We start from the raw sequence: 17,665 nt of genomic DNA on the forward strand, positions 1-17,665 counted from the left end.
TGCATCTGCTCTAGCAAAATTTGCAAGCTTATGACAGATATCCCATAGACAGTCCACCATAAGAAAGTAATTTTTTTTTTTTTTTTTTATGAGTAGTGATGGGGATTTTAGGACATTTAACTGCAATCAGCCTGAGTATTTTAAGTGTTTGAAATAAGGCTTGTGTTGGTCACTGATGCTGATTACAGCAAAGAACCACATGTTCTGAAGAAAGCGTAAAATGACAGATACTTAACTAAATCATTTGAGAGAGAGTTAATATTGGACTGTGCTTAAGGAAACAGACCTTTTTAGGTTTTTTTTAAGCATTAGTTTAGAAAGAAGCGTGGGGATTGCTTGTCAACTATTCCTATAATATGTCTTTAAAAAGGTACCTTGGTAATCTCAGTCCTTCTCAGTGTTGTGAAACTGTGTGCAACTCAGCATTACTACAATATCTTTGTTTTCTTTAGGTGTCCTTTCTGGTAACAGAAGATTCCAAAGTATCCACAGCCTTTTATTCTGGAGGCTTTTGCACTCCAATTTGCTCTTCTACAGACACAAACTGAACGTTGGACTGATATACAGCCTTTGTCAAATATTTTGAAATGTAAATGTAAAGAGTTATTGTATATTAAAAGTTGGTTTAAGCCAATTTATAGCTGCTGTTGGAAAAACACAAGCTGTCTGAAACACAACACTTGATTTGGGTTTCCAGGACAGTGAAGACTGATTGTACCACAGATGTCTATGGCTCCACTTGGTCTTTGGGGAACTGGTGATCCATTGAATATAACTATATACGGGTTTTGACTCACTTTGCAATGTAACTAAGTCAGTTGGAGATTAATTACTGCCCTTATCAGTCGTATTGATGTGACTGCAGTGAGCTCAGTGCAGTTTTGCAGGAGGTTTCAGGAGGTTTTGTTCTGGGGCTGTGAAGGATAAGTGGAGAGGGAAGAGAAGCAGAATTTGTTTCATCCTGTTACCTTGTTGTCAAACTCGATTCTTATCCCCAAATTGGAAACTGTTTATCTGCTTATTACATTAGTGCAGGAGTTCTGTCTCAGACTAGAACTGGATTTTGGTGCAGACATAAGAATTTAAGACCTTGAGCTGAGCAAAATCGGGTGCCTCTGTGCAGACTGCTCGGTGGCAAACTGGGTGCAGGGTATAAATGAAATACCACTTGGGAGCTTCGCACAGCGTCCGGATTAAAAATCAGTATCAGGAAATAACTAGGGCAAATTAATAATCGGCATAGGAGGCAGAAGGGGGGAGAGCTGGTCGTAACTTGAAACAGAAAATGGTTATTAAACGTGAGGGTGAAGATAAAGTTATGATTTATGAATAAAACATATTAAAAACAATGCACAAAATACAACAGAGTAGCCATGTTTAGATGCCATGTTGTATTTGAATATTTTTGTGCCAATAAATTACACCAAAACCGAGAAACATTTGACTCTTCTTGTTTATTCGTAAGAAACTTTTAGGCAAAGACGGGAAAGCAGAGGAAGATTTTCCTGAACGAAAATGCTTCCTGGAACGACAGTTTCTGCAGCAGGTCAGGGGTTTGGATAAATTTCACTTTTTCCGGCAGCTGGAGGCAAAATTAAAGAGTGGTGGCCGTCAGCTGTGGGAAGAAACGGGACTGGAAAGCCTCCGGCGGTCGTCCCCTTCCCCCTGAGGGGCGCTGAGGGCCCCTCAGTGCCCGCCCCCTTCTCTTCTTCCCGCCAGGGGGCGCCACAGCGGAGCCTAGGCGCCGCCTCCCCACTGCGCATGCGCACCCCCTACTCCCGCCTCCTCCCCGCCCGCCGGCGTTCTCGCGAGAGCTCCCGAGCGTCGCGTGGCTGCGGGGGCAAGATGGCGGCCGCCGTTAGCGGGGGGAGCGGCGGGGCGGCGGCCGGGAGCGCGGCGGCCCGGGAGGGGAGCGGCGGCCCGGCGGAGCGGGCCGGGGAGCCGGAGCCGGAGGCGAAGCGCGGGGAGGCGCCGCTGCCCGGCTTCGACGACGCCGACGCCTTCGTTAAGGTGTGGGGCGGGGGGGAAGCGGGGCGGGTGCGGTGGACTACAAGTCCCGGCGGGCCTTGCGCGGCGCGGGCCGTGGCTGCCGGGCGGTTTGCGAGTGAGGGGACCGCGGGGCATGCTGGGGGCTGTAGTCCTGCCCTCAGGGGCTGCGGGGCTGCCCGCGGTCGGTGCCGTTAACGTACCGCAGCAGCCGTCTGCGTGCCGGCGGCTCCAACGAGCGTTATGCCCGGCCTTAAGTACCAAAATGAGCCTTGGGAGCCCGTTGCCGTTATATTTTGTCACTTTAAAGGAATTCTAGCAAGATGCCGTGAACTTAGTGGCGTGAAAAACCCCGAGGGTAACAGGTCTGAGGGGCAGTCGTGCCTCGGGCGGGCTCGGCGTGGTGCGTTTCTGTCAGGTAGCCCCCAGTAAAGGGAATAATCTGGGGAGGTGCTGATAACGGTGTTCTCTGGTAACGGTGTTCCTGCACAGTACGCGCTGGGCACGGTGGTGGCAGCAACAAAGGCCTCCAATGGGCTCCCCCGACCTGGTGACGAATATGACTTCTACCGAAGCTTCCCTGGCTTCCGCGCCTACTGCGAAACACAGGGCCATCGCCTCCTCCACTGGTAAGGGTGTGCTTGAGTCTGTGCCACTGACAGTAGCCTCCGATCCAGAACAGCACATAGCATCCCCATTTGGAAACTCCAGGCTAGTTGGAGATAAAGGGAGGTTTTCAGAGTCATAGAGTCATAGAAACATAAGGTTGGAAAGGATCTACAAGAACATCTAGTCCAACCGTCCTCCTTTTATGTCACTTACCAAATTTTAGCTACTCTTCTATCAGTTCACAGTTTAAATAACAAGTTTACAGAATACTTTTCATAATGGTTTAGGTAAAGAACTATGAAGTGAGCAGAGGCTGATAAAATGTACTAGTCTATCTGTTCAGAAAGTCACATGATTCCAAAGAAATTTATTATAACAGTATTGTATGGGTGTTTTTTGTATTCACTGTGCACTCAACATCACATACAGGTACTGCATTTGTTCAATTTTCAAACTTCTAAGGTGTAGAAAGTTGAAACGAATTGGATGGCTTAGTGTTCATTTAAATTGCTAATACCTGTGCTGTTCTCTTGCAAGTATGAGCAGGGTGATGCAATACCATGGCTGCCGCAGCCACATGAAAGATCACAGCAAAGTAACAGAGCTGGAAGATAAATTTGATATGCTGGTTGACTCCAATGACGTCATTCTTGAAAGAGTGGTGAGCAGATTATTTCTCTGTACTGTTTGTGTAAGCTATTCATCTGTCACAGGTTTGTTCGTTACATAAATTTCAGAGGTAGCACTTCTACAATTAGGTTTAGCGTTTCTGTAATCTGTTGACTTTTCATTTTATTTAAAAAGCTTTTCTACATACTAGACCAGTGTTCACAGCAGCTAAAGCAGACAAGTCATGGCCCAGAGGTAGTGAAGATAATCTGTGACCTGTGAGGAGACTAAATACAGCCTGACATAATAACCTCATAAGCTGAGAATGGGTCTGTAAATTTTCTTTTTCTGGAATTTAGGGTATTTTACTGGATGAAGCAGCAGGAGTGAACAAAAACCAGCAGCCAGTCCTCCCTGCTGGGTTGCAGCTTCCACAGACTATTGTTTCCAGCTGGAACCGCAAGGTGAGGCCTCCGCACTCAGTTTGCTGTGCTGTCATAGCTTTTTGTCCTAGCATTGGTGCTACAGGTTTTCTAATGGAGTGTAGTAGTTAAATGTTTCCTCAGATTTTTTTTCATGCATTCTTACTCCTTTTCTTTGTGTAAAACTTGATTGTAGAATCTCTGTGCTTTCAGTTGCCAACTTAGCTTAATGCACGCAACAGCTTTACTTTTACTCAAGGAATTCAGAGACCTGATTCAGAGAACTGTCATTCTGTTCAGAACTCTTACTGCAGAAGAGTGGCCCGCTTTTGAGTTTGGGGTGTAATTTTATTCCTCTGAAAATTGGGTCAATCTGAATAAAATTGATTCTAGACGTTTATTAAGTCATGTTAATTTTACTTGTGGTTTGCTTTCTTTTTAATAGGCAGGAGAATCCCACAAAAGGACCAAGTCCGAAACCTTCCGATTGCTTCATGCCAAGAACATCTCTCGACCACAGCTTAAGTTTCGGGAAAAGATTGACAATTCCAACACTCCCTTTGTACCTAAACTTTTTATCAAGCCAAATGCTTTAAAACCTTTGCCTGAAGGTAAGATGCTTCCCTTTTGTTTGGTAATCTGTTGGGAACATTTGACACAAATCTGCATTCATAATACAGGAGAGTAATCGTTGACTGTAAAAATGAGTAACAGCAGATGTTGACCATTTAGATGAAGTAAGCTTCGTGGCTCTGTTGTTTACATACATGCAGTGTAAGGGTCGGTCAACATATAACACATTTTTGTTGGTGTAAAGTATTTAACCTGTTCTAAACAGGTATTCTGCTGCTTCTTTTTGCCACCATTGAATGTCCATGGTGAGAGTTCCTCTGGCACCAGGAGTTGTGTTGACTGGTCTATTATGTCTGGCTGGCTTTACAGATAACTCTCTCTAATTACTTAAGAGCAGCAGGTGTAGGGTTAGACCTAGATTCGGTTTGGCTGCTTTATCAAAGCTGCCAGTGAAATATCCTGTCTCGACAACTTGTCACTCTGCTGACAGTGACTCATCCGTGGTCTGCACTGATGTGGGTTGTGCTTTAGTGCATGGGAGCGATTGAAAGATTTTTCTGAAGATTTTTCAATCTCCTTCCAAGCTCTCAGCAGAACCACCTTGCATCTCACTTAATGACAGCCTGATAAAACCTAGTAACTGAATTATCATTGCAGGTGCAGACAGAAATCCTGTTGGCAGCAAAAGCTGCAGGTCTAAATTACAAAGTTTTTGATAGCTCCTGATTTTAATGGGATCCTATGATGGGTGGAGGGAAGAGAGTAGTAGTAGGCAGAGAATGTTGTGTGTGGGACCCGGTCCAGTTGTTCCATATCGGTTGTTCAGCCCTCACAAAAAGTGGACGGGAACGAAAGGAGCGCCCTGAAGACTTGGATGTACCAGCTGCTTTGGCAGACTTCATACACCAGCAGAGGACGCAGCAAACTGAGCAAGACATGTAAGAAATTAAACTGACAGCAAGGTGCTTGGAGTGCATTGATGAACATGCACTTCTATGGTCCCCTTGTGCTGATGATATTTATGTGTGACAGCTCTGCATGTGTCTGTGTCTGTACGCTGCATTGCGTGTGATTTGCTTTAGTCAACTGCAGTTATTTTAAACCTGTCCTTAACAAGAGACAAAATTTCTACTCAATGTGGAAACTACCAGAGCTCTCAAAGTCTCTGTGCACTGGCTTCAGAAAGATGACTGAAGTTTAGTCCGTGCCTGTTTTCCTAATTTCCACAGGTTTGCTCACCCTTACCAGTACGAACTGGAGCATTTTTCTCCACCAGATGGAGTTCTCAAGAAACCAGAGCCCCAGGTTGGTGCCCACGTTAATTTACTAGCAGATGCAGTAAGTTTGCAGCTGGCCGTGCTTGACAAATTTCAGAATTGATGGTGGAGGTCAGGGGTGGGAATTGACAGAGAACATAGCATTCTTAATAATTTGCTCTGCCAGATGTACAGGCCCATCAAGGAAACACCCTGTCATTTTATCACCACACTGGATGAGCTGGTAGAACTAAATGAAAAGCTTATGAACTGTAAAGAATTTGCCCTGGACTTAGAGGTAAGAAACTTGGGTTTTTTTTGTTTGTTTAAAAGTTACATGTATGCTGTTAGAGCCTAAGAGACGATTACATTCTTACTGGTTTTTAGTCTTCTCTCTATCCTGCTGTTAGCATACTTTTACATGTATTTGCTTCGTGGCCCTAATCTATCAGATATTGTCTAGGAGGCTGAATCAAACAGTGGCAATATTTTAATGGCAGTAATGGTTGCACATTTCGTGCTGGATTTAATCCTTTTTAAATTCTGCCCATGCTGCTTTTTGTCATGCTAGAGCCTGCAAAGAGAAAACTTGTTCATCTGATTGTCTTTTGCTTTGAGAATTCCTCTGTTAATGTTTCTTCCTTCATTTGGGGTGCTGTATTTTTTTGTAGTATTACTTCTGTGGTAGAAGTAATAGCTCCCTTCATATTTTTCAGCACCATTCCTACAGGAGCTTCCTGGGCTTGACGTGCCTGATGCAGATTTCCACCCGAACAGAAGACTTCATTATTGACACACTGGAGTTGCGCAGTGACATGAACATTCTCAATGAGACTTTCACAGACCCTGCAATTGTGAAGGTCAGCTGCCAAATTCACCAGAATTCCTCATGGTTTTTTTTTGATTTTTTGAACTTTATCATTGAAAGCACAGTGTATGCTCTGTCTTGGTCTCTTGGCTTTCATTATAATTTGTTCATGTGCCTGTTTCCTTGATGCAAGAGGGAAATTACTTACTGAGTGCACTCATTTAGTTGTCCTGCACTTAATGCTGAAGGTCAGAGAAAAAAGAAATCTGGTCCAAGACACATGAATATGAAACCACAGCACTGACAGCATAGGGAAGAAATGTTTTTCATATCATTCCCAATTTCTGTTGGTCTTCAAGGTCCTTCATGGTGCTGATTCAGATGTGGAATGGCTGCAAAAAGACTTTGGCCTGTACTTGGTGAACATGTTTGATACTCACCAAGCTGCTCGTCTTCTCAATCTTGGCAAGCACTCCTTGGACCACTTGCTGAAGCTGTATTGCAATGTGGATGCTGACAAGCAGTACCAGTTGGCTGACTGGAGGATACGGTAAGAACTGAGCCCTTAGATGTGCTGGAGCTACTTATCCTTGTTTGTATTTTGGGGCAGAAGTGTATTTCTAGTCGCAAGCCCACAGCTGGAGGTTAATCTCAAAGTCAACAAGCACAGCATATACCTGGCAGTGCTTGAAGTTCTTTTGAGCATTACATTTTCCTATGTTTCTTTAGAAATTTAATTATTTGGGGTAGGTGAGGGAGTATTGGTTGATAAAAAGCTTCTGGAATCAAGCTTCTTAGGAACAGCACTGAATCACTGCAGTGTTATGGAGAAGGTCAGTATTTGGCTTCTCAAGAGTCCCCCAAAAATGATCGGTCACCCATAGTAGATGGTGCAGCATTCAGTTAGAGCAGTGAGCCTGACTGTGGGACACAGGTCCCAGATTTAGTTTATGTAGGCTCTGCAGAAAGAGAGAAGTTGTGACAAATACTGCAGCAGGTAGTTCTGACATCTGACTTAGCTACACAGTATCCAGCATCTGAACAAGATGTCATCTGAGTAGGAGAGTGCACAGCATGTTGCTGCTGTTGCCCAGCAAATCCTTCAGGAAGGAAACAGAAGAATTTCCATATTAGTTCTTGGCATGCTTCAGATGCAGTTTGCCCTAATGGGCTCTGCAAAGGGAAGAAGCTGATTGTTTGGGGCAACTGAAATACATTGGTGTAATTTTGGCTCTTTTTCTAGTCCTTTGCCAGAAGAAATGATTCAGTATGCCCGTGATGACACTCACTACTTACTCTACATTTACGATAAAGTGAGGGAGGCACTGTGGGAGAGAGGGAACGAGCAGCCCACTCAGCTCCAGATTGTGTGGCAACGCAGCAGAGACATCTGCCTGAAGGTAAAGCTTCAGCTTGTTGGATTACCTGGATCAGAATACGGGCTTACTAGGGCATCAAGTCCTTCGCCTGTTTCGGCATCTGTTGCATAGACTCATTTTCAGTTGTGTCGTGTGCCTGGCCTCCCCCCCACCCCATATCTGCATGTCTGAAATCAGCTGTATAAATTCACACTGTTATATACTGTCACTTGTTTCGCTAGCCAAAATCCTTGGGTTCAGATTCTCTCTTGCTGTTTTTTGAATGCTGGCACACCTTGGCCTCCTGATGCTTTCAGGTGTACCTTTCCCTGGGGAGATGTTACATTTCCAGCTCTGCTGGACATTCCTAAAACTTCAAAGCCTTGGTGGAGTTGCATTATGAGGCAATTACATTGCATGTGTGGAAACTACCGACTCCGGGATATGTTATACCTGAGTTTACTCCGTTCCCTTACATCTGCATGAGATTTTGTCCTGATGAAGCAAGGCAACTAGAAAGCACTGGTTTGGTAACAGATCATGAGCGTTTCTTTTTTTTCCCATCCAGAAATACATCAAGCCCCTCTTTTCAGATGAATCCTATCTTGAACTCTACAGGAGGCAGAAAAAGCATCTCAACACACAGCAGCTAGCAGCATTTAGGTTGCTGTTTGCATGGAGAGACAAGACGGCACGTCAGGAGGATGAGAGTACAGGGTAGGAAGTTATTTATTACAAATACTGGCTTAAATGAGTCTATTGAATTGTGCAAATGCCCCCAAGAGGGGACAATTCTCTTACGTAATGGAAATTAGTGTACTGAATCAGACAACTTTTTACATTTGGAACACAAGTCCTGTTATGATAGCACTAAATTCTTCTGGGTATCTAGATCAGCCCTGCTTAATATCTTCTTAAATGATTTCATCTCTTCAGATGTTGTGAAATGAGGTAGGCTTGTGTATTTTGAAGGTAATTCTTCACTTACATTCACACTGCCTCTTTGTGTTGTAGATACGTGTTACCAAATCATATGTTATTGAAGATAGCAGAGGAACTGCCCAAGTAAGTTTTGCTCATCCTTGAAGAGTCTCACTTGATTTTAATACCCAGCAAGGTTTTTCCTAGTGTGTAATTACTTCTGCAGTTGGTCCCTTTCTTCCAGCTGACAATACTGCTTTTCTCTGTAGCTCTTCAGTTTACAAGACAAATAAATTGCAGTACTTCTTCAGAAGCCTCTAGAGTTCTGGGATATACATCTCTGTGTTTTATTAGTGGAATAAAATCACATTCCTTTGCATTGCTTTATGTCACACATTTCCCCACCCCGCCCTGAGATTCCTACAGTATTACAGAGCAAGTAAGAGTTCCCCTATAACATCTGTTTTTGTCAGTTCTTAAAGGGAGCTGAGTGGAGGCAGATCCCTTTCAACGCCTATTTTTATGCAACGTTTTCCTCAAACACTTGGCACTCATCATCTAATGTTCCATGCTTGAGAATGATAAAAATGCATCCTTAAATGCAAGTCCACTGCCAGCTTCCGTAGAGGAACGCTGAACAAGGAACAAAATGCAGATGAGGGCAGACAGACCACAAAAAAGATGAGTGAGTGGAGATCTGCATTAACAGTTTCTTCTTACCTGCACAAACTGAGTAGAAAAAAAAAATTCATCTTGGAGAATGAATTCTGACAGATTAATCTAACTTGTCTTGTCCTGTCGCAGTCAGGCCTGTGGTTATATCTGGTTGTGCATCCTTTGAATGCAAATGCTTAACATCAGCCATAAATACAGCACACTGAATTTTTCTCATCTCTCTTTAGAGAACCCCAGGGCATCATTGCTTGCTGTAATCCAGTCCCACCACTAGTTCGCCAGCAGATTAATGAATTGCATCTTCTCATTCAGCAGGCCCGAGAGATGCCGCTTCTCAAGGTAGGAGTAGCTTGTATCACACAAGAGAGTCATCACTTGCTTTCCATAACCCAGGTACTACAGCTAAATGGTGACCTGTGGTGCTGAGTTGTCTGCTGAAGTTTGCTTGAACATTGAGTGTAGTGTTCTGTAGTGGAGCAGGAAGATATATGGCAGTTTTTTCTTGCCCATCTATTGTCTGATGTGTACTGGCTTAGACATTATGTAGTTCCTTGGAAAGCTAGAGCGGGACAAGAACAGGCCCTACTTGAACAGCATGCAGTTGCCTGTACAGTGCCATATCCTTACACTGCACATTTACTTGTGTGAGGAAGAAATGGACCTTGTAGAATTAGTAGGCCATGTAAATGGGTTCATAAATCTTTTTCCACTGTGGCAAAGCAAAAAACAAAACAACAACAACAACAACAAAAAAAAGAACACTTGAATTCATTAAATAAAACCCATCATCAGCATGTAGATATCAGTACGGTCTTCTTCCTTTGATAAAACAGAACCATTTGTGAGCATGAACATGTGCTTTCTGTGTGAGGCATTTAAATATATCCATATGCAGGAAAAGAAGAAATAAATTAATTTTAGCTTGTAATAGATATATTGTGAGGAGGCTAACCTAGAAGAAATAGATCAGGTGCAGTTAACTGATGATGTTTCTCTCCCATTCTAGTCGGAGATTGCTTTGACAGTCAAGAAGAGGGCACCTCTGTCCAACCCGGAGGTAATGTTTGCATAATATTTGTTACCTGATGTCTCAAGCATTAAACTCGAATTAAAAAAAAAAAAAAAAAAACATAGCAAAATTTTAACTTCTGGTAAATTCTTTGTTCTAATCTGTTTTAACAGGTCTCTCTACTTTAGCTTAATGTTTATTTTTCTGTGCTAGACTCGTAACATTACCAGCTGTAAATTGGTATTTTACAAACCACCACAACAACAGCACTTAAGGCTTCATCAGCAAACACTCTAGATGCTGGGCAGTTGCATGTGTGTCAGCCTATATTGATAGATCTTTAAGAAGGGAAGTCTCAGATGAGTTTCTAAGGCTGCCTCATTTATTCTCCTCCTGCTTATGAAGTAAAGCATCTCCGCTAGCCTGTGGGTATTTCCACAGATATGCTTTTGATGCCATTTGTAATGTGCTCTGGCAGGTGAGTTATACTAAAAATACTCAGTCTCTGAATTTCTCCCTTTTCTTTGAATTTTAAGTATCTCTTCAGTATCTGAAAACACATAGATTCATAGAATAGTGTACTGATGGTGTTTGCAATGTGAATCTTTCTGCAGAAGCTGGAGAACACCTTATTTGGACCACATGACAGTTCCCGTATTCCTATGGATGATTTTCAGAGCAACTCTGCATTGGGTAATTAGGACTTAACCTAAAAACTGTGATAATAATGACATGATATGGCTTTGATATGGGGAAATAAGCAGCACTGAGGATACTTTCAGTGAATGTTGTTACACAAAGAGCAGTATAATATACAAGTATCTAATAAAAAAATGTTTTTTGTTTTTTGTTTTTTTTTTCAATGTAGAGTCTGCACCAGTCTTGGAACACGATTCTCTCTTTTCAGACAGTGAGAGAACAATGAATATTCAGGGTGGCCAGCCAGAGTCAACATGCCTCGTTGCTACTGCCACTGTCAGCATATTCAGTGTAAGCAATGTCTGTGATACTGTCAGTGTTTTAAGTATAGGAAAACATTCTTAATAATCTGGTAAAACTGTGTAGTAGTGTTGCAAGAAATAGTAAGGTAAGATATGCATAGGCACTGGCAGGTACTGCCTTCCTGTCAAGCATATGGCATAACCGAGATAATTAGGTAAGGAGGTCAGCAAATTAATTAAACCTCTGCAGAGGATTACTGCCATCACTGGAGTTTCAGATAAAGTGAGAAATAACATGCCTGTAATGGCAGTAGCCAAAGCTAAAAATTATTAATGTTAATGTTTCTTCTCTCTCTCTCCTTTTTTTTTTTTTTTTTTTTTGTAGGAATGTGATGAAGATGATGGAAATGAGAAAGTTTTAACAACTGCACAGAAGAAAGCTCAACGTATAATGGAGTCCTTTGAAAATCCATTTAGAATGGTAAAATTCAAATTCAAAATTGGGTAAAACCCAGTATGTATTTATAATGGTACTGATAAACCACCCTGTGTGGAGGATGCTCTGAGCTGTTTTTCCAGGTTACATGAAAGATCTTGATATAGCATCAGTTGCTGCTTTCTTACTGGAATTGAGAGATTGCCCTTTGGAAGCATACACATGTGGTTTTGTTTTCAAAACATGTTGAATTGCCTCTTAGATATGTCTTCCTAAGTCGTAAACAGACCTCTCATTTTTTTTAATCGAGGTTGAGGTTTCTTTAATTTGCATCACATTTTCATCTCTGTGCCTGAAGTTAGTGAGCTGATTTTACTCCTCTAATAAATGAAACAAGAACAATAGAATACTTTGCTAGAGATTGGGAGTGGCAGATTACTAGGAAGTAGTATCAAAACAACTGTTTTCTGATGTGTGTTTGGGGTTGGTTTGTTTGATTTTTTTGGGTTCATGGTGTGGGGTTTTTTATGTTGATTGGTTATTTTTCCTTTAATGTTTCTTCAGCTATAGCTGTGGTAACTACAGAAAGAAAATGTTTCAAATGGTTTATGTTTAAGTAGCATTGTAGCAATGAGCCTATGAGCACTAATGTCACATGCTGTATTTAAACAAAAATGTTTTTTTCCTTTCTACAGTACTTACCTTCAGAACAGAATCCTGCCTATGTCTCACAGTCTGCGAAGTTTGATCCATCATCAAAAATTTATGAAGTAAGCCTAATTTTAAAATTTCCTGCCAAGTACTACAAAAGAAACAAATAAGTAGACTATTTTACTTTGGGAACATTAGCAATTTTTTTTCTTGGGTTCTTCTTAGAAAAAAGAATATAAGTTTTGAGAAACTTCCTGTGTTTCTGAATCAGTGGTTCATTGTTTCTATAGCATTCGTATTCTTCAAAGAACCTAGAATTGGAGACCTTCCACTCTGCAGTCCCTGTCTGTCAAAGCTACAAACTACTACTGAAGTCTGTATCTGCCTTTGTTCTCATTGGGCTTGTTTGTAGCTCAAGAACTTTTAAAGCACATGGTTTTACTTTACATGGTGCAGCAGATCTTAATCTCTTTTACAATCCAATTTGATCTTTTGTACTTCTTAATGAAGACCAGCATGTGGTAGCAGGTTTATAAACTCCCTTTTGCCATAAAACTTCAAAGAAAATGATCCCAGGTAATTTTTTTCATCATAGATCAGCAATCGATGGAAGTTGATGAGTCAGACACAAGTACAGAAGGAGCCCAAGGAAGAAATAAAAAAGAAAGCAGCCCAGCAGTCAGGTAAAGCCATTCTTTTGCTCATCAATGTGTTGGCTAGCATGCTTTTTCCTGATACATTTACGTTGTTTCTCAGTCATAAGAATACCTTAGGAGATGGATTTTCAAATGGATGAGATTGCTTGACAGAGATTTCTCTAATCTCGTGCCTAATTTACTCCTGCTTTTTACAGTAATGCTTGTCTGTTTCCCTAGCTGATCGTGACCAGGCACAGAAGGCATATAAAGAGGCTACAGAAAACATTGTGTCTGTTCGTCAGCAAGCTATGGTATGTCACTGAATTCCATACTTACAGCCTTTGCCTTTTTTTTTTTTTTATCTTCTTAACGTAGTTCAGAATGAAACCCCAAGCTCCCTGTTACTCTGAAATATTCCCTGAGTTGAAAGCAGCTCATTTCAGGTGACCCGAATGACTGCCTTGATTGGCAGGCTGTCTGTGGTTCTGCCCTATGTATAGCAGCAGGCCCCTAGCAGCTGTGCTGTGCAAATCTTTGCATCCCTCTGTGTCTTCAGAAGGGAATGCGTTCCACTGCTGCACCTCACTGCTCCTTCCTTGCCCAGGTTCCTCAAGATCCGCCTGTGCATTGACACCAGATCTCAGCCTCTAGTATCCTGTGAAATGACAACTTGGCTTTTTGCCTGAAAAGCCCCTACTCTGAGGACAGTGGGGGAACAGTTCAGGCCCAAAGAAGAACACTGCTTTCTTCCTGCACTTTTACTGCTATAGACAGTCCCCAGTTGTCACTGGAGCCCGAGTCCACTGACAGTTCACTTGCATGCTGGTGTTCATGCCTTCACAGAGATGTTTCATTCTCCTGAACTTGTCCTTGTTTTCATTCCACGGGTTGCTTTCACAGCAGGAACAGGCTAATAAGAAGAGGGAGAGGGTCATCAGTGAAACGGGAACAGAATTGCCAAAACAAGAGAAGAAAAGGCCAAAAGCCTCCCAGCAACCAGAGGAGCTGGAAGCACCGAAGCAGTTTACCCCCTTTGATTACAGCAAGTCCAACTTCAAAGTGTTTGCGGGTAAGATCTGGATCTCTTGCTAGAGTGCTGCAGGCTGTGGAAAATGTTGCGAGCTGAGCCCTGAGAAGGCTGTATGTGAACACAGATGCCAAGGCAGTACAAACTTCCAATTCACTTACCTTACAGTGGGGAAATATTGAAAGAAATTTACCTGGGGAATCAACAATTTAGCGTTCTTTTTCTGGTTTGGAAACAAAAATTCTGAAACAGTTGGCTGAGGGGATTGTGGATTCACTGCTTGCTTCTCTGCCCTGTAGAGAAAAGTCATTGGTTTAATTGGACCCAAGGAATTAGGAGGCAAAGGAGATTTGACTCCTTTGTAATAAGCGTTCATTCAGAGGCTTCTTACACCCTTCAGAATCTGTTCTGGATTTTAGCATGAGAGACTGCAGTGAGATCTCGTTGTCAGAGAAAGACTGTGGATTGTACTGTTCTTTCTGGAAATGTTTAGTGATACTTCCTCTCCTCTTTCCCATAGGAAGCAGCAAATCGAAGCAGTCGGCGCAGTTTGATCCTGCTAAACAAGCTTACACAGGCAAGGTACAGACATGTCATGAAAGAAGGAACGGAAATGTTGATGATATTGTGTACCCAGGTGGGGAGTCATTGGGAAAGGTAGCGGACTTTCTCAGGATCTGCAGAATGCTCTCTAACAGCACTTTGTACTGAGGTGCAGCTTCCAATCACAAATTCTTGTGTTATAGCCTGTTCCCATTCAGGAAGAGCTTTCTTAGGGCCCCACAGACTCTTCCATTATTTCTCCCTTTTATACATTGTTCACAGCTGTACCCCCAGCATGACAGGCACACTGCTTAGACCACAGCACTCCTCCACAAATTCACAATACCAAATTAAAGGCACTCTCCAAAATCTCAAAGTCACTCCAGTCACCCCAGGCCTTGGCAGGTCCAGGTGTTGCCTACATTCTCCACCAACTGTTTTTTGTTTGTTTGTTTGTTTTTTGTTTGGTGGTGGTTGTTGCTTTTGTTTTTTTTGTGGGTTTTTTTTGTAAATTAATTAATTGGTAATTAACAACACAACCTTCTGATTGGGAGATTGAAGAGAAGAACAGACAACTACGATCTTAGGGAAACAAATCTACTTGTCTGTGACCAGCACAGGGCAGTTCTTGTCCCCTCCTCCCCCCACAGGTCACTCTGGCAGACCTGGGTTACTATATCCTGTGTAGCACTCACATATGGAGCATTTGGGTGCTGATGCATGATGTCAGTGGGCATTCAAGCATGAAGCAATAGGTGCCCATCTGTCAACTCATTGGGTGCTCAGGTGTTCGTTACGTTCTGAAGCTCATTTCTTGCATTTCAGCCTCTTTCCTGTACCTTCTGCCTTGTGTATTTAATCGAAAGGCAAATAGTACCAGGAAGCCTCTTAGACATTCATTAAAAACATTTTTTAGAAGCAAAACAGGTTTATGCCTGATAGTGTGTAAAATACAGTTTCCTGCAGTCTCTTTGCTGTGTCAGTTTAAACTTGTTTCAGAGAAGGGGGATGGGGAGGAGCAACTGAACAGTGAATTTGGGAGGTTTTAGACCTGTATGGATTGCTCTGTATAGATGGGTAAACGGATACTGTGGCTCACGTGTCATGGTTAAACCAGCAAAACAGCATTTATTCAGGTGCATTCAGTGCAAGTGCATGAAGTCCTAAAACAAAGCTCAGAGTGTAAACAAGCAGTGTTCCTTGAAGTAGGAGGGACCTAACAGGACACGTATCACGTTGATTATACTGTATTTGGCAGCTACCTCACTGTGTTGTTTGTTTTTTTTCCACACAGAAATTTGCTGGAGCTAACAAACTCCAACAGTCAGCTGGAAACCGAAGCATGTCCTACCTGGCAGGGAAGGCTGACAGGTGTGTCATCAGCCTCCTCTCATCACGCGTGGAGCATTTTTACTCCTGTGCTCCAGAGCCATGGGCAAAACGTAGCTATTGTCCTCTGCTGCTGTGGGAGCTTAAGCACATTTTATGGGAAGCGGTTGCATAACACTTACTTATGTTATTTTCGCAGCTTGACGTCAGTTTAAAGGAAAAAAGAAAAGGCTTAGTCAGGATTAATGCAAATAAAGGACAATTCTGGGTGGAAGGTTTGAAATACTGATCTAAAAGTTTGTGTTAATAGATGTGGGAGTCGCTTTCTTTGGCCACAAAGATAGGCAGAGGTGGGGAGAACATTTGTCTAGCTTGGGAAGACAAAAAACAGTACTGCCAAATATGAATGTTCTCGTTCTGAATATACTTACTGTCTAGCTTCCCGGGCTTGATTCTTGTGAATTATTTAGCCAAAAAAGAGCAATGCTATGTAAGGGCAGCCTTAGAAGCAGAAAGATTCTGCACCATGACCCTTTCTCAAAAGAATCATTGAAAGTTATTGTAGATTTTTTAATCTTGAGTGAATGTAAAGCAAGAGTTAAGTCTTCTGTAACTCTCTTTTGTAGGGGTTCCAGACACCACTGGCCGAAGAGATAGTCCTTGTTACGAGACCTGTGGGAGTTGCTGCTGAACAAAACAATAGTCATAAGTACTGTCACCATGGAAAGGCAAATATTGGTCACTGAGCAGTTTTTGTACAGAAATCTTTTTAGCCCATTAAAATCCTTTTTTTCCTAAAGGATAAACATCTCAACTGGTTTGGCTTTTATTATCTTCACATTGTTTTTTCTAATTATACTCACAATGTTGCGTTGTTTCTAATTTTGAAAGTTTATCCTGTGTCCTCAAATACAGTTAGGCTAAACTTGTCAATTGTTTGAAGTTCAGAACCAGCGTGTCAGTGGAGTATGGAGGAATCCCTTGGCATCTCTAAAGCCAGCACAAAAATAATGGAGAGATTCAGTAGATGTGACTCAAACCCCAGCAGTCCAGAGGAAGAAATAAAGCCAGGCTCTTTTATGTTAGACTCTGCTTACAAATTGAACGGCATAGCTCATCTTTTACAAGACAAGGTAATATCAAAAAGAGTATATTTTCCTGTCAGTATTTGTATTTTTAAGCAAAGATTTTAAGAAGAGGGAAAGTGCTCAGCTGCTTTTTGGATCAGACATGGTAGTTACTTTTTCACCATAATGGTGTAGACAGAAAGCAATGCCTTTAGGTAGAAAAAGTAATGACACTGTACAATACTGGCTTGGGTAAAGCCAGTAGGGTTCTGTACTACAGCCGCAGTGAGATTCAGTTGCAGTAATGTTCTCATAGTTTTAAATACCCAGAGCGAGTTACCCTAATGTCTTTGTTGTCTTTGTAGAAAGAGTCTCAGACTGTAAAGTGATTCTAGGATGGCAGAGTTCACTCTAAACAATTGAAGACAACTGAAAGCCAGTGATGCTCCTGTGAAAGAGGTAGACAACGTAAACAACGTTGCCATTTTGGAGTGGGATAAATACAACTTTGCTTGAAGTTGTATTAGATCAGTGGCAGAGCTGCATCCTGGATTGCTGTTCACTGCTGTGATGAATGGAGCTTGCTGCCCTTCCCAAAGGCCTTATCTCTGCTCCATGATTTCCATTTCTGCCTGAAGATTTTCCATTGCATGCTCACGTGTTTTGGCAGTTACCATTATTTCTCTGTTATGTTAGGCTAGGTGCAAGGACTGAGTGGGTAGTGGTAAAAACTTGCTTCTGCATTCCTAACCTGAGGGCTGCATTTTAAAAGACGTGTCAGGAGGTTTGGTTTTTTGTTTGTTTATT

General features: G+C 42.2%; 2 protein-coding genes across 3 annotated transcripts in view; both read left to right on the forward strand.

Moving 5' to 3' along the window:
* MTOR (mechanistic target of rapamycin kinase) overlaps nucleotides 1–1,437 on the forward strand; it is a 65,124-nt gene extending 63,687 nt beyond the window's left edge. For both annotated transcript variants that reach the window (XM_084495407.1, XM_084495408.1), the window contains one exon: nucleotides 453–1,437. In XM_084495407.1, the coding sequence (XP_084351533.1) occupies nucleotides 453–468 (16 nt within the window). In that variant the 3' untranslated portion in view covers nucleotides 469–1,437. The remainder of the gene's footprint in view (nucleotides 1–452) is intronic.
* Nucleotides 1,286–16,597, forward strand: EXOSC10 (exosome component 10; the record flags this gene model as incomplete). Its single annotated transcript, XM_084494781.1, has 27 exons — nucleotides 1,286–1,315; nucleotides 1,466–1,546; nucleotides 1,720–2,010; nucleotides 2,479–2,615; nucleotides 3,133–3,256; nucleotides 3,564–3,668; nucleotides 4,072–4,237; nucleotides 5,026–5,137; nucleotides 5,429–5,504; nucleotides 5,643–5,753; nucleotides 6,172–6,315; nucleotides 6,623–6,813; nucleotides 7,507–7,663; nucleotides 8,190–8,338; nucleotides 8,636–8,686; nucleotides 9,445–9,556; nucleotides 10,224–10,274; nucleotides 10,841–10,919; nucleotides 11,095–11,216; nucleotides 11,553–11,648; nucleotides 12,299–12,373; nucleotides 12,850–12,937; nucleotides 13,130–13,203; nucleotides 13,793–13,961; nucleotides 14,440–14,501; nucleotides 15,757–15,833; nucleotides 16,418–16,597. The coding sequence occupies 27 exons, from the start codon at nucleotides 1,286–1,288 to the stop codon at nucleotides 16,446–16,448; spliced, it is 2,961 nt and encodes a 986-aa protein (XP_084350907.1). The 3' UTR covers nucleotides 16,449–16,597.
* Nucleotides 16,598–17,665: the final 1,068 nt, after the last annotated feature.

Source organism: Aythya ferina (genome assembly GCF_964211825.1).
Source record: "Aythya ferina genome assembly, chromosome: 21".
Taxonomy (NCBI): domain Eukaryota; kingdom Metazoa; phylum Chordata; class Aves; order Anseriformes; family Anatidae; genus Aythya; species Aythya ferina.